The sequence below is a fragment of the Vulpes vulpes genome, chromosome 13, assembly GCF_048418805.1.
Source record: "Vulpes vulpes isolate BD-2025 chromosome 13, VulVul3, whole genome shotgun sequence".
In the NCBI taxonomy this organism is placed as follows: domain Eukaryota; kingdom Metazoa; phylum Chordata; class Mammalia; order Carnivora; family Canidae; genus Vulpes; species Vulpes vulpes.
In genome coordinates, this window is record NC_132792.1 from 145,102,849 (window position 1) to 145,128,329 (window position 25,481).

The 25,481-nt window shown below is 44.6% G+C and overlaps 1 protein-coding gene across 8 annotated transcripts in view; it reads right to left on the bottom strand.

The window, feature by feature from the left end:
- Positions 1 to 25,481, bottom strand: part of CACNA1E (calcium voltage-gated channel subunit alpha1 E) — a 493,362-nt gene that overhangs the window by 27,825 nt on the left and 440,056 nt on the right. For all 8 annotated transcript variants that reach the window (XM_072733249.1, XM_072733244.1, XM_072733250.1 and 5 more), the window contains 12 exons: positions 24,241 to 24,337; positions 21,763 to 21,923; positions 21,095 to 21,232; positions 19,782 to 19,983; positions 18,813 to 18,977; positions 18,033 to 18,143; positions 14,328 to 14,411; positions 13,255 to 13,380; positions 10,317 to 10,382; positions 6,331 to 6,422; positions 5,575 to 5,740; positions 1,102 to 1,229 (listed from right to left, as the gene is read on the bottom strand). In XM_072733249.1, the coding sequence (XP_072589350.1) occupies positions 1,102 to 1,229; positions 5,575 to 5,740; positions 6,331 to 6,422; positions 10,317 to 10,382; positions 13,255 to 13,380; positions 14,328 to 14,411; positions 18,033 to 18,143; positions 18,813 to 18,977; positions 19,782 to 19,983; positions 21,095 to 21,232; positions 21,763 to 21,923; positions 24,241 to 24,337 (1,536 nt within the window). The remainder of the gene's footprint in view (positions 1 to 1,101; positions 1,230 to 5,574; positions 5,741 to 6,330; positions 6,423 to 10,316; positions 10,383 to 13,254; positions 13,381 to 14,327; positions 14,412 to 18,032; positions 18,144 to 18,812; positions 18,978 to 19,781; positions 19,984 to 21,094; positions 21,233 to 21,762; positions 21,924 to 24,240; positions 24,338 to 25,481) is intronic.

Consider the following 25,481-nt stretch of genomic DNA (forward strand, 5'->3'; position numbering starts at 1 on the left):
CGTGGGCCATTCCTGTGAAGGATGGCCTTTCTTGTAGTATTTTTAGAGGGGGACCAGAATGGGTAGATTGGTGAGATAAGGTCCTAAAACTAAAATGACACGGGATAGAAAAGTTCCTACGGAGTGAATGTGCCCAGAATGGTCACCCTGTCCTCAACCATGAAGGGCCAAAATGCTGCCTTCGCACTCTAAAGCAGGGATCAACAAATTCTTTTCTGTCAACAGTCAGGTAATATTTTTGATTTTGAGGGTCACACTGTCTTTGTCACAACTATAGAACTCTGCCTTATAGTGTGAAAGCTGCCATAGATGATACATAAAAATGAGTGAGTATGGCTGTATTCTAATAAAGCTTTATTTACAAAAATAGGCAGTGGGCCATGTTTAGTCCTGAGGCTGTAGTTTGCCAATCCCTGCTCAAAAGCTCAAGAAGGCGCATCACTGGAGAAATACTGGACCAGTGAAAGAAATCTGGGGAGGTTGTTCACATAAATTCCTGCCATTTAGTTCAATTCTATGCAATAAAAATCCTCAAGCATTTAAGGGATCATTTGGATGGATGACTTGCTTGTGTGTGTGTGTGTGTTTTTTTTTTTTTACATAATTTCAGAGTTATCTCAATAGTATCTTTTGAGAGGGATGAGAAATAAAATGCTATTGTCATAGACTGCGATGATCAGATGTTCAACTGGTCCAGAAAACCCTTGTCATCCCACCCCGACTCCCCACTCTGGTGATTCAAAGGAGCCCACTAACCACTGAAAGGGAAAGAAAAAAAAAAGAAAAGTAAAAGATTACTGGAAGGTCCTCTGGCAACCGAACCCAACCATTCTGAGGTACAGACTGTGTGATGAGATTGGCAAAGAAAAGGAAAGCCTGTCACAGAAGGAATGAGAGAGGAAGCGAAGATAAAGAAGCTACATTTTTGGTGACTGGCCTGATACCAGAGCCAATCTGAGGGCCTGGGCTCTTCCACAGGCCATGACTCAGAGGAATCTCCTCTCCTTCTGTCACAGGCAGGCATCCAGTTCCAACCCCTTCCTTGGGAACTCCAGAAGCCCTCAACACAGGCTCCCCGGGATGGCCAAGAGGCCTACGCACCATGCAGCTCGGTCATACTCTGCCCAGACGCGGACAAACTCATCCAAGTGGTGGGGCCCTAAGATGGAGGAGTCCCGAGTCAGGTACTCGAAGTTGTCCATGATGACGGCCACAAACAAGTTGAGCATCTGGAGGGCAAGGTGGGGAAGAGGAGTTAGGGGAAACCTAACACAGTAAAACAGCTTCAAGGTAAACCAAGAATTCAAAAGTGTGTGAGGATGAAGTTCCTAACTAAAGCACTGTTGATCTTGCTCAGTGCAACATGTTTTCATTATAATTTCCACACATTTCATTGTGGAAGCCGCATTCACTCTTCAATGCCACTTTATATTTGCAAAGAACTCCACAAAAAGAGTCATTTTGTTAGCTGTTCGATTAATGTGTTTTTGCAGCCGAGGAAGCAGCAACAGCGACAACATTCTCAAAGTCAAGGCCTGACACCCACCCTCCCTTCCTTCCTTCCACCCCCGCCCCTTACTCCACAAAAGGAGCCAACAAAAGAACTGGTAAGGCATCTGAGAGCTCATCGCATGGCTTACTGTTCGATGACTTGGAAGCTGTTCGTGCCCCTAAGTGGCTTCTAAAACCCTGTTTTCTCACTTATTTATTCAACAACAGTTCTTGTGCACCCACTGTGTTATAGAGATCCAGGTTCTACGGAGAGGAAATAAGAAAGCTGTTGTCCAGAGATACACTCCTGTGCCAAGCTCCTTGCTTAAAACACAGCAGGCAGGGTGCCTGGGTGGCTCAGTAGTTGAGTGTCTGCCTTTGGCTCAAGTCATGATCCCAGGGTCCTGGGATCAAGCCCCGTATCAAGCTCCTTATGGGGAGCCTGTTCTCCTTCTGCCTGCATCTCTGCTTCTCTCTCTGTGTCTCATGAATAAACACATAAAATCTTTAAACAAAACAAACAACAACAAACCACAGCAGACCTTCACTAGATATTGTTACTTGAATATTCTTAAAGTCTTACTTAGTATTTAGCAGAGACTGTGATGTATCAGGAACGTACAAATGCTACAATTTTTTTTTAAGAGCCATGAAAGAAGTGTCCCCAGGTTTCATTGGGATCAGAAAGGAGTTTGGATGTGAATTTCATGTAATTTCCAGTTCATGAAATAGTATCCATCTTTTGGGTTTTTTTTTCTCCTTAGCCATTTAAGAATGTAAAAACCATTGGCAGCTCAGGGGCCATACAAAAAGAGGTGGCACACTGGATTTGGCCCATAGGCTTTAGTTTGCCCATTTCTGGTCTAAATTATGAGGACACAACAGAATCCACCAAAAGGGTTTCAACTGGGAGAGAGACTAAGGTTTGTTTCATCCAGAAAGAACCCTTGGCAGCAGTCGGCGGAGCTCCTGGACCAAGCCAGCGGCAGGATAGCAGTGTTGATAGGAAAGGAAACTTAAAGGGTGTGGAATGGACAGAACTTGAGTACAGTGAACAGCATTGTGTTCTTGCTTCCTGGCTGCCTCGTCCTCATTTATTGTATATCTGGTCTCTTGAAGACCCCACCCTCTGCCTATTCCCAGTTAACATGGTTCAGTGGGTGTCACACGTGACCCAGGCGTCAGCCAGTCAGTCACTGACCTGTTCTCTGGGCCACAGTGATTGGTGATCCAATCAGGGCCAATAAAATGGTACTGAACCTTCTGGGTGATAGACTCGTTCTTCCCTGTCAGTCTTCAGTGTGTGCGGATTGGGGTTTAGAAATGCTGTTACAATCATCCTGGAGACACAGGCTGGGGGTGTTTGAGCAAAGAGCTCATGTGGAGGAGCCTGGAAGAAGAGATCCATAAATAGAGAAAGAAACCTGCTTGAGGGACGCCTGGGTGGTTGAGCGTCTGCCTTTGGCTCAGGGCGTGATCCCGGGGTCCTGGAATCGAGTCCCACATCAGGCTCCCCCAATGGAACCTGCTTCTCCCTCTGCCTGTGCCTGTGCCTGTCTCTCTCTGTGTCTCTCATGCATAAATAAATAAAATCTTAAAAACAAACAAACTTCCTTGAGCCTCTCCTGCCCTAGGACTCTGCATGTATATGTGCCTATAAAATCCCTTTCTGCTTAGGCCAGATGGAGCTGGGCCTTCTGTCACTCATGAGTGAAAGAAGCCTGCCTAAGAGAGACAATGGTGGAGGGGGTGAGAGAGTAGGCTCTCTGTTGGTTCCTAGGTGGATGGAGGTGCCAGATATGCAGACAGCATACAAGGAGAAAGTCTGGAGACAGGCCGTGGTTGGAGTCTTCTCCTCAGAGAGTCTTTACAGAGAGACTGCCGCCTGCATCCTAACAACCCATCTTGTGATGCCCGCCTGCCTACCTGCCTTCCTCCGTCCCACTGTCTAGGATATAAGAGGATTCCTGGAGGTCTAGCCCTTGGAGGTGATGTCTGGGGATGCTAACCACTCTGTAGAGCCACCATAAAAAGCCTGTATTGCCTTCACCCAGACTTTCCTGGCATGTGACGGAAATAAACACCTCTCCTGGTTAAGCCACTGTTATTCGGGGACTTCTGTCTCATGCTGCTGAACCTAATCCTAGCATGGGCTGGCCTTTCTTTCTGTCACTGAGATTGGAGGCACAGTGAATATATTCAATCACTGCCTGGGTTATAAAGGGGTTTCCACATATCCACACATGTTTTACACTCCTTTTAAAGTACTTATTAGTAATGTTAACAAAAACTGTTAGCATAATCACTGCTTTACATTTGTACAGGCTTCTACAGTGCACTGTGCACACTCAACCCTATTATTTGTTACAATGCTGCTCTAACCTTGTGAGGCGGACTTAATTACCATTGGGCCTTCGAGGACACAAGTGCTTCCTAGACATATTTGTATTCTTAGCTCCAAGCGCACAGCCTGCACATCACAGTGTATCAGTAAATCTTTCCAGAGTGGTTGGTTGGAGTGAAGAAGCTGTGTGACTTGCCCAAGGTCACAAAGTCAATCTCATGTAGAGCTGAGATTTGAAAGCAGATCATCTCGTACTGAATATAGCCTCTTTAAAAATAACATTAATGTGAATTATGCAGCACCCTCTATCTCAAAATTCTCAAAGTACCTTTATAGTCTCTAATTAATTTTCCAGTTATATCTTTGGTTTCTTTTTAAATATTTATTATTAAACACTCACACTGTGTAGGATAAAACTGAGCTATCCACATGCCCTTCCATGTGCTCCTCCATATCACCCTACAACAACCGCATCAACAAGCACTGATACCCCTATGTGCCTTCCTCCGTTTGACTCTGGTTGACAGAGAGACTGCTCACAGTTTTACCCTTGTGCCTCTGAGATGCTGCTTTGTGTTCTTTTTTTCATTGAAAAACGTTTCACACCCACAAGAAGGGAATGTATTAGAACACATGTACCCACTCACCATGCAAATAATACCCTTATTATCAAGTCATTTTTCCTCTCGTTTACTGAAGTTACAAAAGGGAAAGTGTTGTGACCATGCTAGGATAGCAGCAAAGCCAAGACCACAATGTAGGCTACCCAAGTCTCCAGTTGACTCACTCCCCGCTAGGTTAACCTGCTGGCCACCCTCGAAAGTCTGCCTGCAAGCCACTCTTGAGAGCTTTTCCACACCAGAGAACTGGACACATGGCAAATCCCTCATGATCACTTTAGAGAGGTAGAAATGCCTGGGCAGGGCATAACTCATTTGTTGATGCACGGCTGCGAAGTTAACCACTTTTCAGTGGCACTGCTTTAGTTTTAGATCTTTGTACAGCCAGTGACATTAGCAGTGAAGCCAAGCTGAGGGATGTCAGGGTAGCCAGAGACACCAGATTGACACTTTAATTGATCTAGTGGCACCTTGTTTATGATTGCACCGGTTAGAGATTTCTGGATGCCAGGGCGCTGATTCATGCTTTCTCCCAAGGAAGGAATTAAGGCACTTAGGGCTTCTCACTATTTTATAAGTGGGTGTCCTACACATATGTCACTCAATATTTACAAATGCCCAAAGCAATCATTTCCTTTCATGTCTGTCAAGCTGGCCAACTGTCATCAAACATAGTGACATAGGAGAGACCGCATCTCTGACACTATATTGTCACTGCTCTACTCCTATTAATCCTATCACTTTACATTTTCCGAGGCACATTTCTCAACCATTTGAAAGTCTCCGAAAGAGAGAGAAGATATTCTTAGCCCTACCTGTAAGATAAAATACTTGAGGTACCGAGAAGAGAGATTTACTCCGGGTCACAACAGATTCAACACGAGGCTCAATAATTTATTCCCTAAACTCCACTCCACTTGTCATTCCTACTCACAGCAATCCTTCCCTAGAGGCAACAAAAACTGTTCAGTGGCAGCCATGGGCAGTCACTCACCCAGGAGTCTGCTAAGCATCCCGCCTTCGAGAGTTCCCTGGAGGTCGGGGTGGTGAAGGGGAGGGGAAGGGGAAGGGGGATAAAGTAGGCTGCATCTCCAGCCAAAGAACACAGGGTTTGCTCACCAAGAAAGAGCAGAAGAAGATGAAGGAGACAAAGTAAACATAGGCCAGATCGGTGCCACAGCGCTCATTCTCGTTCTGCCCCGACGGCGCAGTGGTGTCGGGCTCGCAGCCTTTCTCCCCGAGGCACGACAGCATTATCTCCTGCCAGGCCTCTCCCGTGGCACTCCTGAGCCCCAAAGACATTTTGGTTAGTAGTAGCCGGTCTGCACATCTCATGCTCTTTCTGGCCCTCCTTCCCAGCTGGCCCAGCCCTTTCAATCCTCTGTGACCAGTTAGTCTCCCGCTGGCGCTCTCCATCCTAGGGATGGAATGTGCCAAGGAGGTCTCTCTCAGGCTCTGCCACCTACCCCGCTGCTGCTCTGTTCTTTCTGGAGTCTCTGCCAACAGTGATGGAGACAGTGGTGGGGCTCCCTACAGCCCCACGTGAACTGGCCCTCCAGGGTCAGTTCCACCCATGCTACCTGGAATTTGATGTGCAGGAAATCGCCCTCGCTTTCCCCACTCAGAGTCCTGGCGCACATGCTCTAAACTTGCAATTTACAAATCACTGCCAAGTCAGAGATGCTGAGGAAACTTCCTGTTGTCATCAGAGCAGGTTTTCAGAGGCATTGCCGTCCCCCGCCCCTACCTCTACTGTAAGGTATGTCCTAACAGGAGCAGAGCAAGTGGAATAGAGACAAACAGGAGGGAAAGACAGACTAGTTCTGTCCCCCTGGACAAGAGAGCTCCAGCTCCAGTGGTTATGCATCCAGGTACCTGAAGAGTAACATGAGGGACCCAAAGAAACTCCGGAAGTTGTTGTGCCGGTTGATGTGACTCTCCTCATCTAATTTTATGTTTCCAAATACCTTGAAAAGAAAAATGACAAAAAAAAAAAAAAAGAGCATTACTGAGCTGTGTGATGTGCTCTGCACATGAATATTAGATGTGCCTCCATCTACGCGGGTTGGCCCATCTGTACACATGGCCCTTCCCCATGGCCTGATCCTGACGCAGATGACTCAGACTCACACAGGCTGGTGGATCCCATGCTTCTGGCCTGATATGAACAAGGAGTTACATTCTCCAGGGCAGCAAAAGGTACCAAGGACCATAGAAGGCAAGAGCTTTTTGAAGTCATGCCTGGTTGTAGTTCCTCTCACACCTAATTTGGTCTTTTTATTTCCATGGTACCTGTCACCATGGTATTCCAGCAGTCTGTCAAAGACATACTTCTTATAATAGAAGTATAAGGAAGGAACTACCCCCTCTCTTTCTGTCTCAGGTAGTAATGATGGGAGCACCCATATTTGCAGAAGATGCGATTTACGGCTTGGCTAGATGCTACCCTGGAAGTTGCAAGCTGTTTGGGTCAGAGAGGGGCATTTTGATCTTCCCTGGATAAATTTCTATCCAAAGTCAAAATTCAGAAGGTCAGTACATCTATAATCCAGAGTCCATGAGATTGAAGGCACACAAAGTCCAGGCCAATAGGATGAAGAAAGTCAGGATAACTGCATACTTAGAAAAGCAGAAAGAAAATGACTTTGAGCAGATCTGGCTAAGGAATGAGTAGTAAACTCAGCAGATTAGTAAAATCTGCTGTTGGTTGTAGAGCTCAGAATGTGGTCACCATGCAAATGTGTGTGAAAAAAGAGGGAAAACTCAGAGATACTTGTCCACAGATGGTGAATAATATTGAATTCTTAAGCCCTAAGACTCTTCAGATGAGAAGGGCATCCTTCCACATGCACACTCCTCTGAACCATGCTTCAGGTTTCAGGATCTAGTCTCACAAGTGAATGTTGGTACAACTGAAGGCCTGTGGGGTACTGTCCCAGCCATCTGAGACAATTTCCAGCCTATATATAACATCCTTTGGTTTATCTAATATATGCTAAATGGAACACATTTTTCCCCCCTAACAGTTTTTAGAATGTGCAATTGAGGAACAATTTCTGCCCCCAGCTATTTTGCTCAAATAACTCCCACTGACACCTGCTTTGGGAATTTGTTCTCAACACTGTTTTTCAAAACCCAAATACTACTTGTCTCTCAGGGAGAATGGAAATGGCAAGTGAGGCAGCACTGGGGAAGAAGGGAAGGCGGAAGAGAAGAAGGTGGAAGGTCCACAAATAGACAAATAGTAGTGCTGAAAATGTCCCAATTACATTTAGTTCCAGGCACTCCAGGAGGAAACTGTCATACATCCTTGTCTATCTTCACATCACTGGCTCTCCTTTTCACTCTCTTAGTCCAGCATCCATGACTTATCCCCCATTCTTTACAACCACACACCTTACAGTGGTGGTTTTTTCCTATCTATGACAGGAAGCCATCATTAAGTATCCTTGTTATTATTTTCTCAAGCACCTTATCCAGTTGGAAGGCATGCATCTAACAGTTAAAGACACTGAAGCTGTTTTGAATCTACTCTAATTTTTAAGCCAAAAATATATAAATGTAGATTTATTGTGAAGGCAGCCTTTAATTTTTTTTTTTTTTTTAGCTTTTCACTTGAAACCAAATTTCCTACACCCAAAGGGCATGAGAGAAAGGATACCAAGACCTACCAGAAAAGTTAATGGCAGTATAAGCTTAAATCTACTTTCACTTGGCATCACAGAACTTTGGAACATAAAAGAACCTGTGAAGGCATTTGTCTAACTCCTCTCCTGTACCAGTGAGGGTGTTAAGGCCCAGAGAGGCTCAGTGACTTGACCAAGTTTGCACAGCTGGTTGGTGGAGAAGCTGAGGCTGAAAGCCTCACCTCCTAATGATCTGGCCCCGGGACTCTTCCCCATACCCAGCAAGTTACTCCTTCCTTCCATCTTTAGATTCCTCTGCAAAGCTCTCTTCTTCTAAGATGCCTGTGAAAGTTCAGAATAATGGTTCTTCCCATAGGTTCATCCTGCTCCTATTTATGTATTTCCTGCCTCTATGTCTTTCTGTTTGGGTGGATCCCTCTGTTTTGATATGACTTATACCAGATACAATTTCTCTAGTCACCAGCTAGGTATCTGCAATGTGCTTGAGGTGGGGTCTCTAACATGGACCAGAAGGAAGATGGCCACCTAAAGGCAAGTCACAGTGGGAAAACCATTTGCGTACCTGTGTAATGGAAATAGTGCTCTTATTCTTTGGAAAGAAGTCTAAGGGCAATAAAATATTAGGCATTGCAGTTACTGTAAAAATCACAATTTCATAACTGAACAGCTCCCACGTCCCACTAAAGGGTCAAATAAATACTGGTATTTGCTTGTTGGTGGGAGGAGAGAACAGGCAGTAAAGTAAGAATATGGGCTGTGGAGCAGACAAAGCTAAATTTAAATCTCAACTCTCCCATTACTGAGACCTTGAGCAGGTTATAAGTTACTTAACTATGCTAAGTATCAATGGAGTCAATCAAACCTACCCATAAATATTTTCTCATCACTCCTGAATATGTTAGTCATGTATTGTGTGCATGCCTGCAGGTAGAGAGGAAGGATGGGGTAAGAGCATACGTCAGTTCATAGAAGGCACATCCAAGAATTCAAGTAATGGTGAACAGCCTTATCAACATTATCACCAATATCAATTAACAGTCTAGTGCTAAAGATGGTGTTACTCTAGTTTATTTTGATTGAAGATGAAAAGGAGGTAAGAGCTATTTTAAGCATGAGCAAAAATTAATTAATTTGGTATTTGGCTGTTCAAGAACATTTAAATTCTAGAACCAAATACTTGAGAGTTAGAAGGGCCTTAAGAGACATCATCAAGCCAATCATAAAATTCAGTAGGGATTCCACTTACAACGCAGACCTGACACCATCATGACATCTCTACTGAAATATCCTCATTGAGGGAGAATTCACTACTTCTCAACCAAGTCTCACACTCTTGACATTTGACATTCTGTTGTCTTTTGGAGAACAAAAATCTCTCCGGTAATGGGGTTAGAAGATGAATAAAATTAAGAAGTGCATGCAAGAGAGAGGAGCAAAAGAAGAGACATTTCAGAGATGCTCTGGAAAAAGGCTGCTGACACAGCAAGCCTGGGAGATGTGCACAGTGGCTCCAGATGGCAGGTACTATTGAGAAGACAGCTGGCAATCCAAAGGCGGCCAGACTGCCTGACTGCAGGAGACTGCCACTTGGCTGAATTTCCATGCTGGGGTTTAGTCTTAACATCTCCAAGTCAGAAAGCTAGCCTCCCAGAGACAAGCAGACAATCCAGTATTTCTTACTGGAGATAGGTTCATGGGATGAGCTGCTGGCTATTTCCAGGAGTCCACTTGCCACAAATGACAGTCACTTTAGAAAGGTCTTATGGCCTCTTCCACTTGCTGGACCTCTGGCTACCTGCATCAATATCCAGGGTAGGAACCTGATCCACCTCTCAACTCTGAAACTGGAAAAGATGTGGAAACCCACGAGAACTGTCCAGGAAGCTGCCTGGCCCTTTGAGAGGAATCAGCAGGAACATGGCCCTTGGGTATCCCTAGGAGTAGGCAGGCTACTAGGAACTCTGGGAGTTGTTCCCAGTGGTAGGTCTTGGGGCATAAATCTCAGCTACTCGAGCCTTAAGTCAGACACATTTTGTGTTGCTGTATGCAAGAGAATAACCACCTGACTTTGTTTTAGGTCTAGCTCAAAAATTGGAGATCCTGAGAAATGGATCATCATGAGCCTCACCTTCCATCTTGCATGCTCAGGCTGGTAAGCCAGTGACAATCTGGGCAACAACTGTCCCCCACCAGGCCCCTGATACATGAGCTCACCTGCATCCCAATGATGGCATAGATGAAGAAAAGCATGGCAATCAAAAGGCAGACGTAGGGGAGGGCCTGGAAGGAAAGCAGAGACAGGACCATGAATTCAAAGGCAGATAGCTCCCAGGCTCCACAACCCAGTCATAGGCAGTACTGGAACTCTAGCCCTGAGGCTGATTTAAATGGAGGGCTGGGACTGTCTATGCCCTGGGGCTGTGCTGTTTTATAGTGCTATACTTTTGCAGATGTTCATGTCCTCTGACAGATATGTTAGCTGTTGCCCATAGAGAGGCCTGTCATTTACCTTCTTTCATCAAGAATACTCACTCACCCAGAAGTGTGGCCCAGATCTCCAAGGAGAGCTGGGGAAATTTCCTGGGCTTGGGATCCATCCCACTTTGCATTGCAGAATATTAATAATCCGGGAAGTTGTGAGACAAACTACATAGTAAGCACCTAGCTTTGGCTCCCAGATCCCTGTATTACCCATTCCCACTCCGTCACTCAATGCCAAGCCTGGAATGGAGAATCTGGGAGCAAAGAGAGAGTCTCAGTTGTTGATCAGTTTGTAGAAGGCACATTCATCTTCTGACAAAACATGCTTCAGCCTCCTGACACTTCATTATGTGTCATGCAAAATTCCAAAAAGCCCTTCAAGTGGTAGCCACTGTACACCCCTGTCATGAAGCCACGCGGCACAAAATTCCATATAGTGCAAGCTAACTGCCATTCTGGGATGATAACATTTCAATTACAGAGGCAATGGGGCAAGAGAAGGAGATGTAAGGAAGGGAACTGCCCTCTGGCTGAGGGAGGATGTAGGGCAATTTGGTTTGGGGGTCAGGGTGGGCTGGTGTGATCTCAGTGTTGACATGGAAGCCTCTTTCTACCATCTAGTAAGCTCTCTGGAAGACAGCGCAACTAAGAATCTTCACTCTATCTTGCCTATGTGCAGCGCAAATCCCAGGAGATCAATTGAAGGCTTTCCGACTACTGGGGCAGGGCTTATCAACAGAGCCAACTAAATGAGGAGCCTTGGGAGACTTTTACAACTTGAATAAAGGATAAAATTAAAATGCAACTCAAAGTTGCCGGGAGAATCCCCTCCCCAATAAAGTGCTGACTCCCAAGATCTGTGAAGAGGAATGGCTGCATTTCAAGGGGCCGTGTGAAGACTCCATCTGCTGATAGAAGAGGGAAGAGAGACAGGTTTCTCATCCCTTGACGTGTGGCTACCTTCTACCCCTTCTGCTTACTTCCTGCCCCTATTCTACCTTCTACACTCCAACATCTCTAGTCCCTAGTTCATCTCTCTCTACCCTCAGTTTCTGGGAAAAGATTAAAGATTCATTCTGATCTCCTTTCTTATCATATTACAAATTCTAACTCAAAATAAGGAAAAATCAGGAAGAACGAGGTAGGGGTCAATGGTGGAGAACTGGGGGCTACACTCACAGCTGGCAGGGGGTGGCTTGGGCAGGCCATGGCAGTGCAGTTTATATACCATGTGGCTCCCTGCTATGTATTTGTAGAGACAGCCTTTGTTAAGCTGACTTTAAGAAAACAATTCCTGGGACTGCTCCAAAAAGGAAACACCTATCCATCACGGTGTCACCTGGAGGCAGATTCACCTTGCCTTCACTGTTCTATATTCACTGCAATAAGCCAACCATTTGGCCATCAATTTTTGACATGTTTTTCTTTGCCCTCAATAGTATGCAGTTTTACAAAGAACTGGTGAGAATGATAACATGACAGGCTGACACATATTTCTTGAGAGCCTAACTGTAACTTGTATGGAAGGTCTCTAGCAAAAAGGTTTTAAGAGTATCTTGTGTATCAGATTCTAAATCCAAATTCACCTGAGACTCAGTAAATTCTTACTAAGGTTTGAGATTTCTCCTCTGTCATGTAGCTTTGGCAAAATTCTTTTCATTGAGGTGAAGCCTCTGTGGGAGTTATGACACCAGACAATTACTCTGGATATGATAAAAATGTCAAGGTTGCTTGCAGGAGCCTAAACATTCTTACAACTGGTCTCACATATCAAACCTGTAGGACCTCAGTGGAGAATAAGTCAGTAGTGGTGGTGTGGGGTGAACGTTTTTCCAAATGATGAGAAACCATTGAATTTACTGGCTGACCCTCTAGTTCAGTTAAAATACATAAATAATTAAAGGAGGCAGTTTGGTAAATTCATGATTTCTCATCTTTGAATCAATTCATCAAATTTATTTTTAAAACACATTCACTGAAAATATTTTTTTTAATAAAAGGAAAACTAGTAGGCATTTGAACAACACTTAGACCCCCAAAACTTTAAAAACAAACTATGATCTCTACTAGAGCCTGAAGACATTTAAATATGTTTGGAAAACTTGCTTTATAGGAAGTCTCTGTCATTAAAGTGGGTTTCATGTATCTTTTAAACTGGTTTTTCTTACACGTATACCTCTGTAAGGCCACACGAGACTATTCAAAGAAGCTCACCACATTAACCTTGCCCAAATATCCTATCAGATTGTAGGACAGAGAGGTGACCATTAGCATGCAATACATTCAGTGGTTTAGGAAACACACACTGACAAAGACAAGAATGGGATTGTATGAATCATCTTGCAATCAAACACAACTCAATGAGCCCTTTGAAAAACTGTTAATTGTTACTGTGAAATAAAGCCATCGGCAGGCCCCTGAAAATGCAGATGCGTGACTCCCTGTATCTGGCTCTATACATAGATGGGATTGCTTGGAGCATTTTGGAATATCTAGAGAGGGAGCACACCTCATCAATGAAGCCCTGGCCTCAATGAACAGAGAAAATAACTGAGTTACAAAGTGGAGGTATTTTTCTAGAATGAGATTATATCCAGTTAGACACAGGCTGTGTAATGACACTGTGTGGCCTGGCTGAGCTCCGATGAGAGGAGGGGCTGGTGCCACGTACCTTAAAGGACTGCACGAAGGTCCAGAGTAAAATACGGATGGTGTAGCCCTGCCGCAGAAGCTTGATGAGGCGGGCGGCGCGGAAGAGCTTCAGAAAGCTCATGTTGAAACCACTGGTGTTTACCAGCTGGTGGGCCAAAAGGAAGCTTATAATTAGTGACATTATGGCCATTCACAAAAAAGCCAACCACTAATATTTGCATATTTATCCCTCATTCGGATCATAAAATTAGACACAGGTTCTGTCTTGTGTTTTCAATCCCATCTCCAACTGATGGGCCAGTGAGGACCATCTCTCTAAGCCTTCCCAGGCCTGCCCTCTATTCCCAAGTAGAAGGGGATGGGTAGTACCTCAGAAGAGTGTCCTGCGTATATTAGACAAAACCAGCCTCTCTAGTCTTTTAAGGGGCCCTAGTGGTCCTAACTGCACTTAGATGCCACAGAGGTGACCAAATAATCCCTCTGGCACATGCAATGGCTATGCCAACATTCATGAGAACTACAATGAGGTCTCCAAGTCTTTTCTAGGATAAAGAATTTTAGGGAAATAATTCAGGTCTAACAACTTTGAGGGCAATGATAATATACCTCTTTTGTATCTCCTAAAGAACCTAGCAGAACACTGTGCACACAAGCCCTCTTCTGGGACTGTCTGTTGCCCTTGCCCCATTAGGTGGCCACTATATGAGTCATGCAAATGAGACAAAAACCTTCCATGAGATCCAGTAACACTCCAATGTTTGCAGCTCCGGAGTGAAGAAATGTGCTCCCCATACTTAGAAGCTACGCATCTGGTTTGATGAGTTAAAAATAGACTGTATGGGGCACCTGGGTGGCTCCGTCAGTTGAGTGTCTGCTTTTGGCTCAGGTCATGATCCCAGGGTCTTGGGATGGAGCCCAGCATTGGGATCCCTGTTAAGCAGGGAGTCTGCTTCTCCCTCTCCCCCACTCCCCTCTGCTTGTGCTCTTTCTCTCTCAACTAAATAATCTTATAAGAAATGAACTGTATGTACACAGGATTTTTTTTTAACCAAGGCCAAACTTAAAGACAAGGATGTACATAGAGCCACTCACCTTGCTGTCTGTCAGTATGATTTCTGTGATACTGCCAATCACAGTGATGAAGTCAAAGATGTTCCAGGTGTCTCGAAAGTAGTTCTGCCATGCGAATTCAGTCATGGAAGCACCAGAAAAAAGGAGGAAAAGAAAAAGAAATGGAGAAAAGACATCTTTTGTTACATGTTTGTCACTTGGAATTATAACTCATCAATTCACGTACAAGGTCATTCTAACTTTGGTTTTAGTTTCTGATTTCTAGCCAGAAATACTACTTTTTCTTTACTGATTTGGGAATCAATCTTATCACTACATGAAAACCTTATTTTTGAAGCTGTCACTAAAAACCTACATAACAAAAAATATGTAAGAAAGAGATTCATGGCCAAGAACATTATAAAGTCCAAAAAAGGAAAGATCATCATCACCTACAAGGCAATAAAATTATGTACAATATTACTCTAAAGTTTTCTACAATTTCTAAATTATCTGTATTATATCATGTGACCCTATAAATATACAGTTCTGACCTTCAACTATTAATAAAATTCACAGAGATGTCTTAAGTTAGAGATGTGCCAAAAATCTTCTCTTAACTCCACAGGGCAATAGGATGAATAGACTTCATCCTTCCTCTCTTTCTCTGCACTGTTACACCTTTTGAGTAATAAAATGAGTGGGCTGAAGGAGACAGAGGAGAAATAAAGGACCTGGAAAATGCACCAACCATGTAACACTCTGCTTAACAGAGAGAGTAGGCAGGCTCTGCTCCCAACTGCAGCGCTCAGGTGAACACAAACCCTGGACCATATTCCTTAAAAGAAACAGGACACTTGGGTTTCCAAGGTAACTGGCTTGTCCTTGGGCAGCACCTCCCATAAGAGACTCACAGAGCACTGCTGAAGTCAACCCCCAACCCTCACAATGAGCATTAGTGAATTTTACAATATGTGCCAGATAAGGGCTAGGCTCTTGGTGTTCTTTCATTTGTTTCTCACATGGATCCTATAGGTAGGTCATGATCAATACCCTATGTTCATAAAATACTCAGTGGTGGGTTTGGCAAGAAGGGTGGGCAGATACATGCAATAGTGAGAGGAAAGGAGTATAGTGAGAGCAAAGCTACCTTTTTAAATTTTTATTTTATTTTATTTTATTTTATTTTTGAGAGAGAGAGAGAGAGGGAGTGGGGAGGAAGGGCAGAGGGAGATGGAGAGAGATAATCTCAAGCAGACTTCCTGTTGAGCGTGGAGCCCGACATGGGGCTCAATCTCATGAACCTGTATGTTGAGCCAAAATCAAGAGTTGGATGCTTAACCAACTGAGCCACCCAGGTTCCCCACAAAGCTATGTTTAATGAGCACCTATTCAGGACCAGAGTCTTAGAGATCTTGGGTACATTGCCTAACTGAGTACACACAACAAAGTGCTAAGGCTATAAGGCAGCTACTGTGATCCTCATTTTGAATGACAAAACTAAGGCTTAGAGAGGCTTGTCTGATTCCAAAATCACTGGTCCCTACTGAGCATGCAGAGAAACACACATCCTCAAAAACTCACTCTCCATGAAGAATATCTACTTCCTCAAGAATGGAACCAAGTCGAGTTTCTGAGTTTCTCGGTTCTCAGGCTCTCCTAGTCCCAATCTGGGCTAGGCTTCTTAATTCTTGGACAGGCCCCCATTCAGTAGAGAGAACACGAATCTAGGTCTTAAAGGACAGGAGCTCTGGATTCTGGTTGAAGGGGCTTTACAATACAATATGGTTTAGAACAGCACAGTATAATAGTGTAGACTAGATTACCGTGGAGAGGCTATGGGTTTCGAGACAGATTAGACCAGAATCCGAATGCTGGGTCTGCCTCTTAGTAACCTTGAAAAAAGTACTGAATCATCTTGAGCCCTAGACCATCCATAAAAGAAACTGGTCATGTCTACCTAAATAGAGCTATTATGAAGCTAAAATGAGTAATATATAAAGAGTTTGGTACTTAATATGGCAACCAATGTTCATTCTCTCCCACTTTTTTCCTTCTTCCTTTTTTATTCCCACCCTACTTTCCATTTCTACTGCCTTTTGTTTTGTCATATTTAAAAAGCTATACAACTTTACTGAACTTCAATTTCCTCATTTAAATTGACAACATCAACAATGATAATGATGGCACATGCCATGTGTATTTCAGAGTCATTGAGAAGATCCAACAAAATAGTATACATCAGGATATTCTGAAAACCTTGAGTGCCATATTAATGCAAAGACTGATTTGGGAATAGTGGTGTCTTTCATAGTGTGAAAATGCCTCTAGACCTTGAATGAAAAAGGAGGTGAGGGTGGGAAGGAGGCAGGCTTTGGGGCGAGTCTAGTTAAGCTTGTAAGTATGTATTCAGCATTCACCCTAATTAACGCACAGTTGGGGACTTAAGTCACAGACAATGTCAACAGCATATGCAAGTAATCAAGATGCATAAAAAAACTTTCCCTGTTGTGGCGCCACAGCGTCTCCCTCCTCCCTTGCTCTGCTCACCCTGCTTAGGGCTTTATTATAAAGGCATCTTTGTTGGTGGTAGTTTCTTTTTACTTTTTTATTTCCCCAAGTCTCAAAATACTCAAAGGGGAGTCAAGCAAACAACAATACAGCCACCTGCAACGGGTTCTCTTCAACTCCCTTCCCCAAACCATCAAGTTAATGACTTTTCAAAGAACCATTAGGAGACCAAAAGCAACCCCCACAATCAACAGTCAAAATTATCAAGCCCAGCCCAGAGTCCCAGCTAAAGCTGCTACCAGACAAATCCTTATTCGAATAATAAGCAAAGTTTCTTTTCCTGCGGGGAAAACCACATACACACATAATTTGAAATGGTAGCTCACACACTAAATAAGTGTGAAACAGCTGTCAAGTGGGTTTATCTGCATCCCACTGATCTCACTGTAAACGCTGAAACAGGGAGGGGGGTGGCAGAGAGAATTATTTTGTTTATAGGACACTGAAGCGAAGGGCTAGGTTTGTTTAACACTGTTGAGAGAGGATGCAAGGATGTGCCAAGCAATTATAATTAATAGTTGAAGAGAAGTAAAAAACTCAACAAGAAAAATTCATCCCTCCTCTCCTCAAACCTAATTCCAGTATACCTACCTACCAACCTACCTTTCTTTCCCTTTCTCTCTCTCTCACACACACTTTAAAAGTCATCAGCCTTTGTAAGCGTAAGTAATAAACATTTATTCTTGTTAGCAGAAATTATGCTTCATGTAACTAATGTGAGGAGGGCAATTAAAATCTAACATCTGCTATGTTTGAGGTGACGAGGGACAGATACTTTCCCATTTGAATTATAAGATCTTAAACCTTTTACCAGTAAATAAACATTCAAGCCTTCTTATTCCAATCTTTGTTTTGTTCCCTATCAACAGATAAATTGCAGTTCTAGTAAGACCCAATGACTGTCACCTTCAACCGCTGACAGAACCTGACCAGAGTCGATGGCTGTGTGAGTATGGAGTAGGGGATCTGGTTTCCTTTGCCCCTTCTCCTAATGCCCTCATGCATCATTTTGTCTCTGTGGCAGTTTATTGGGCAGTGGAAATAGGCCCACAATTAGGTCAGGTGTGCAAACCATTTCTGGAATAGCAGTAACCACTCCCCTTCCAACAAAGGCTGGGAATGCACCCAAAAGGAAGGGAAGACAAGTGTGATGCTGGGATAAATGCCATGACATACCAAGAAGCCAAAAGCGATGATCTTTAGGACACATTCCAGGGAAAACACCATGGTGAAGGCAATATTCAGGTACTTCAGGGCCAGTTCATAGGTACAGGGAGCAGAGTAGTACTGCCAAGAAGAGAAAAGAGGAGAAAAAGAATCAAACCCTTAAGGTGTGGGGGGGTATTCCATGTCACAGAGGCTGGCCATCTTTCATCCCTGTCCTGAGGGACACTGGTGTGGGATGTAGGAGGTGAGACACACATCGAGTGCCGAAGAGGAGATCTATATTACCCATGATGCAGAACGAAACAGAATAGAGGAAAACAGAGACCATGCCCTGCTGTGGCTATTTATTAGCAAACAGCCAGTCTTCCAATCTAGCGATGAAGGTGGGTGGGGAAGAAACATTTTTGAGAGCTGATTATGTTACCATTTATTATTAAATAAGATCAAACCTCTTCCAACACTCTTTCAGAATCCCATGATCATCTAGACCTCCTGACATTTCCACTCCTGTCTGAATCTGACTGCCATCAGCACCTTGAGTCTTGGGAGCTACAGGACTGCTACTGTACGTCTCACTGCATTTTGCCCAAAGGCCCAGAGGCTGGGCTGCTGAATGGGACAAGATCAAAAAGAGATTCCACAGTGGAAAGGATAAGGAGGGCAAGGAGGCATGAGACTTGAACACTGGAGTGTCTGTCTGGTGTCTCAAGTGCACAAGCCATTGCCCTGTGAGGGACCAGGTCCCAAGGTTCAGTCTGCTGAATGCCTCCCCAGACACCACCATCTCACCTTCATCATCAACACGACGGTGTTCAGGGCGATCATGGCCATGATGGTGTACTCAAAGGACGGAGACACCACGAAGTGCCAGACGCGGTACTGGAAGGTGTGCCTGTTCTGTGGCATGTAGCGGGTGAGAGGTTTGGCACTGATGGCGAAGTCAATGCACGCCCTCTGAAGGAAAGTCACAGCTATTAGCTCAAGTTTCCTAAGCCTTGCAAATTGGCAGGCTTTCTGTTAGGCGGCTAGAAGAATGGGACAGTGTATGAAAACAAGGGGAGGGCTGGAAAAACAGAAGGAAAAATGGCAGCAAGAATTATGTGGACAAAACTACAGGTGTAAAGACACTTTAAGTGAATACACAGAACTGGGATGTCACATGGGATGTGGACTTAATGGTTATCAGCAATGTCCTTTACACAGTCTGTGGCTGAGATGATTAGGCAGGAAGCCTTACCTGCTGCCCTCGGTCAGAAGTAAAATTTATATCCCTACGCATCCCCATAGCACTTTATTTGCATTTCTCTCATAGTCTCCAACAGTTTCTAGTTCCATTCCATTACAAAAATAATGAACCCTACAATGTGCCAGAACTCTGCTTATTACTAGAAAAGCAGCAATAAGCAAGCCATATCCTCTGTCCTTATAGCACATACATGCCACAGAGGGACACAGCCAGGTAAGCAAATGTCTTAATGTTGTAATTTTGGTACACATCTTTTACTGCCACTTCTAGACTATTCGCTGCATAGAGGTAGGGACATCTTAACCCTTCCAGTTCTCTGTGCCTCATGCCTAGGTCTTAAAAGAGCAGATGTTAAAAAAATGTTTATTTAATGACTGAATAATTGATTTTTCTCATCTTCTGTCATTTTTAATAAAGTTAAGAAAATTTAGTCTTTCTTCCTACCACTGCTGTTCCAAGTGTCCTTTCTAGAGTCCCTGCAGTTGCATGCTCTAGACCACTTGTATTTTTACCTCGTTCTTCTCCAGGCTGCATTCCTCCATCATCTTGTCCCCTTGTTCCTGGAAGGTGATGATGATCAGAGCCACAAAGATATTGACAAAGAAGAAAGGGAAGACCACAAAGTAGACCACATAGAAGATGGACATCTCCATGCGGTTGCTGCGGCTTGGTCCTCGGTCTTCCTCTGTCACATCGACAGAATGCTGTAAGACTCTGTAGGGACAGAATGAAGGGCACGGATGGTAGATGGCAATCCTGGCAGTGGCTGTGACTTAAGGTTTTGTCAGGAGATGTGCCACCTATTATATTTTCTTATGACTTCCTTGACTTTGAATATCCACCATAATTTAATTTCTAGGGTCCAAGTTGATGAGGATCTACTCATCCCCAAACCACAGCACTTTCTAGGCTGTGTCCCATCATACAGCCAACAGCTAAGCAACAAGAATGACATTATTTTATATCTTAGGTTGTCATATTCAAAACCAAGAGACTCCTGGATATCTGTTTGGCATTTTGCCAACTAGAATATGCTGCCACCAGAAAGTGGGGTCTTAATAATTGCCTAGTCTCTGAAAAATTAGCCACCAGTAGCCTAAGAAACTGCATTCTAGGGGTGCCTGGGTAGCTCAGTTGGTTAAGCATCCAACTCTTGACTTTGGCTCAGGTTGTGATCTCAGGGTCATGAGACTAAGCCCCACATTGGACTCCATCCTGGGCATAGAGCCTGCTTAAGATTCTTTGTCCTCTCCTCCACTCACATTCTCTCTCTCTCTCTCTCAAAAAGAAAAAAAAACTGCATTCTGTTGTCTTCTTCATAAGACAACAGAGAGGTACGATCAGAGAACGTATTTCTGAGTTCTTCTAGCTCATTTTTTTTTTAAAGTAGGTTCCATGCCTACCATGGAGCCCAACACGGGGCTTGAACTCATGACCCTGAGGGCAAGACTTGAGCTGATATTAAGAGTCAGAAGCTTAACCAACTGAACCAGTCAGGCACCTCTCTTCCAGCTCATTCTTAACCCTCAATCTTCAGGTAAAGGGCCAACTTGGAGGATGAATGTGTCTAAAACAGTCCCTAGGGACTAAAACAGTGAAAGTTTAAAATATAATATTTCTGATTTTGTTATCTCCCTCTTGATTTTTGCCTTAAGGCTCTTCATTCTTCCTCTCTTCTACCTGTCTCACTCATGCATAACTACTTACCTTCCCTGGTATAATAACAAAGGGTTAGCCTCATTCATCCTGAATATGCTTCTCAAGGCAACCACATGGCCCTATCTTAGCTCACACACAAGCATTCCAACTCAAACCCATCACTCACTGAGGCCATCCTTCCCCCGTGGAGACGGTGAAGAGGGTCAGCAGGGCCCAGATAATGTTGTCGTAGTGGAATTCATGGCGCTTCCATTCCCGGCCTTTCACCTCCATCTTGTTTTTTTCATGATCTACATAGTTGCCTCTAAAACCAGAGTACAAATGAAATAGGGCCTCTTCACCATAGCTCATGGGAGAGTAAGGAAATTCTACAAACTTCAATAATGTGGCTAAGTAATAATCAGCATACAAAAACAAGGAAGAAAACACTATATTATCAAAGGCAGTCTATTACTATGGAATAGAAGTTGAATTTGGTGCCTAGCAGACATGGAAGATTAAATCCTAATCCTCTTACTAGTCACCTTGTCACCTTGAACAATGAAAACTTTCTGAGGCTCAACTTCCACATCTAGAATATATAAATGAAACCTCTCTCAAAAGGTCCTTGTGAAGATTTAAAATGAAAAACTGGATGTAGAATGCCATGTATCATGTCTGACACAAAAGAGGTGCTCAATAAAAGTTTAAAATGATCTATTTTGCCTTTTTCCTAAAAAGACGAAGTGAGAGAGAGGTAAGAGAGAAAGAGAAGAGCTATCTGTGGAAGGTTGAGTGGGCTTCACCTGAATATACATTAGCACAAAGTGAGTGCCATGTGCCGGTTTCACTTACATGCACTCCTTCTCTGTGTCCTTGGAACTGTCTGTGCAATAAAAGAATTTTCCCTTGAAGAGCTGAACCGCAATGACAGCAAAGATGAACATGAAGAGCTTATAGACGATGAGTATGTTGAAGACATTCTTCAAGGAGGTCACCACACAGTCAAAGACAGCCTGCAAAGAGGAGTAAAGAGCCCTGTGAGTCCCCAGAATGCCCTGTGCTTTTGCCTTGAGCTGAGTTGGGGCCACATCACCGCCAGCCAGGCCAACTGAGAAGGTGCCCCATTAGATACCACCTTACTAGGAAGTGACACTCCTGGGATTTGGAGCTGGCTTCCAAGCTGGTCATGACAGCAAGGACCTACTACCTAGAAGGGCACACGTGCTCTGAATCTGAAAGTAAACCCAAAGCAGTTGAAACCAAATGGCATCAGGCAACAGAGTGAGTTCTCTGTGGAACCCCAAAACGTGTACTCCAAAAACCCCAATAGATTTAGCAGAGAAATCTATTGCATAAAGGAATCTTTGAGGGCATTTAGCCCTTTCTGGCCATTAAATGGCTTGTCCTTAAACTTACATGTATTTGATGACATTCTCAGATTTGGTTTATACACTGAATATGTATTGTTTCCCCTTTACCTTTCTAAATGGATCAGAGAGTAAGGTTAATTACCACTTTTGTTTGTTTGTTTTAGATTTGAGAGAGTGGGCATGCATGGGAGAGCATGAGCAGTGGGGAGAGGAAGAAGCAGACTCCCCACTGAGCAGGGAACAGGACCCCGGGATCATGACCTGGGCTGAAGGCAGGCGCTTAACCAACTAAACCACCCAGGTGCCCCTCACTTTTATTCATTTCAATGATATTTTGAATAAATTCCTACATTTGCTCCAAAGACGTTCAACACTTCACATAAATGTTCTCTAGCTTCAAGCTGGCTGTACTGGAGACGAAGATTCAACAGGTCACGTGGGAGGGGCTGGGGAGCTGCCTTCTCATAGGGCAGAGGGGACGGGGTGGGCAGAACCAGAGACTTGCTCTTCTGTTACAGTCCATGGATGTCCCTCTGCAGAATCCATTGTAGGCCCTGAGCCATGAAGGGTAACACATCTCAAGCCATTTTTAGGTTATTTTCTAGGTTTTTAGGTTTGGCTCACTGGAGAGTCTAGCTCCATAGTGGCACTGCATTTGTGTGGATGCCACATTTGTGAGGTTGCTTCCTTGCAGTGCTGGGTGAATATCGCTGGTTTAATTAGTTCAACACTACAGGGGATGTGAGCGACACACAGCCTTGTAGAATCATCAGAGCCACCTACACTTCCCTCAGGTTATGGAGCAGCAGAGAAAGCGAGAAGCCAGCACCTCCTAATTAAATGGAATTAACCAAGGGTGGGGTCGCACTCTCCAGCCTATTAACGTATTTCATCATGCTGTCTGCAGTCTCCTTAGGACCCCAACACAGCACACAAGAAAGGAGACCCCCGGAGCCCAGGCTGCAGCTAACAACAGTGGTGAGGGCCCCAGGCCCCCAGGAGTTGGGGTGGGGCAGAAAGGACTTATGGTCAAGGATAAAGCCTGGCACTATGATGTGTCAATTAGCAGGTAGAGGGTTGTAATGAACGGTGTATGTAGCCCCTGAAGACGAGGCTCAGGCCTGGTGCTGTGGCTCACTCAGCTGGCCATGTGGCCTGGGCAGCAGTGAGTGGACCTCAGGGCTGTGAACTGGGAGTTCTGGTCCCCTCCTTTAAGTGGCTGGCTCTTGCTCACAGGAATTCAGGAGGAAGAACTTTTCCCCCAGGACACTTCAGCTTCCATTAGTAGCAATTTATGTGTGGAGGGAAGAGGGTCCAACAGGTCAGCAAACTGGATGTGAATGGTGAAGGACACCCTGAGGGCAGGAAGGTGTGGGCAGGGAAGCAGCCCCAGGAGGGTGGTGCGGGGAGGGCCTGGGCCAGAAGAGAGGAGAACCAAAGTGATATACCTATGAAAGCACAGGTCCTGGCAACAGTAAGAACTTTAATTCACGTTAACTCACTTTCCCATTCTCTGCTTCTGCCAAAAAGGATTGTATTCTTGGGCAAGTTACCGACCAATCTGTGCCTTAAAAAGATGAAGGGTGAGCGCTAGAAAATCCTTTCCTTCTCTAGAATTACAAAGCATCCCAGGTTACTCAGCTCACAACACAGAGGACTCCTGCCACTTCCGTGCTGGTGTTCCTGGTCCAACTTAATGACACAGGGTTCTTCCTGGATGACATGCCACAGCCAGAGTAGATATAAAGTATTACCTGGGTCTGGACTCGAGAAGCCAAAGCCCCCTTAGAGATCTCTTGGCACATTGATTCTTTTTCTTTGAGAAACAAACACCCTTAACTCAGGCAGACAAAAGAACACCAGTCTCTGAGCAAAAGGAATATTCCTGGAAGTGATTCTCCAAAAGTTGGCTGACCATGGCTAAAGACAAGACGGGAAGAAGGGGACTTGGAAACTTTACCTTGAGTTTGGGCAAGCGCTTGATGGTCTTCAGTGGCCTCAGAACTCGGAGCACCCTCAGGGATTTGATGGTCTTGATGTCTCGCCCCTTGTTTGTTCTGCAGGGGACAGGTCCCCAGGGAATCGGCGGACAGGGGAGAAATGAAAGTGGCATTCACACTATTGCATTAACAGGGTGGATAGGCAAGAGGCCAGAAATTGGGTCAGAGCAGACTCCCTTCAGGAAGACCCCAAAAACACTCACAGGGAAAAGTTTCAATTCACTGTCTAGTGTGCACACGCTCCTATGCATGCACACCCATGCATATTCACACATAGGAACACACAAGCACACGCACAGAGGCTTCCATGCCGGTACGGGAAGGAACACTTCCTCTCCCCAACAGCCAGAGTAACATGGCTCATTGCCACACTAGCAGAATGAAAATGGAACATAACTAGGGAACATGACTGGTAGTCAGTCCACTCTGGATCCTCACTGTGCCTGGTCTAGTGCTTCTTTCCGAGCAGGCTCTCAAATGGTATCTGTTGAACGGACTAGGAACCCCAAGTCGAAAGCAAGTCTCCTCAGAGGACTTGACCTAGTCCTTTCCTTGGCTCTAGGTGTTACCTCTGCAGAGTTCATTAGTTCAGGGGAGAACAGGGTGAGGAAGGGCAGTGGGGACAATCTTGCTATGTTGGCTGCCGCTTCCAGAGAAGGCATGTTATGCAGGCTTCTTGCCAGGACCTTGGCTCACACCCCAGTTACCTGTGTGTGGCTGGCTCTTTCTGCAGTCCCTTCCCATCTGAGGCACTCTATACCTAGCGCAAGCTGCAGAGAGCCATAGAGTTGGAGAAGGCCCAAAATGCAGTCCCTGCCCACTTTATCCTTGCCCTTCAGCTAATGAGCTTCCCTACTCAGCTGCTTAGAAATATTTGCTCCTAATAGATAAACTGTGCTTCTCTTTTTATTTTCAGGAATGAAATGAATAAACCTGCAATTCTTTCTCCACCCTGCTGATCCCCTGAGATCTTTGCATTCAATTCAAGCAATCGCAATTTGTAAAAGACACAGATGGTAGGAAATGAGACTCTAAAGAGTGTGCTCAGGCTCTGGTTCTTTCCTCATGTTTGTCCAGAGCACCATTACACCAGCAGCCTGAGGAAATGGGATCCAGAACATCACATGGGAACTACAAGGACTTCTGCTGGTTTTTTACCCTGTCCTTCCCACCATACCCACCACCCCCTCTGACAGGGAGA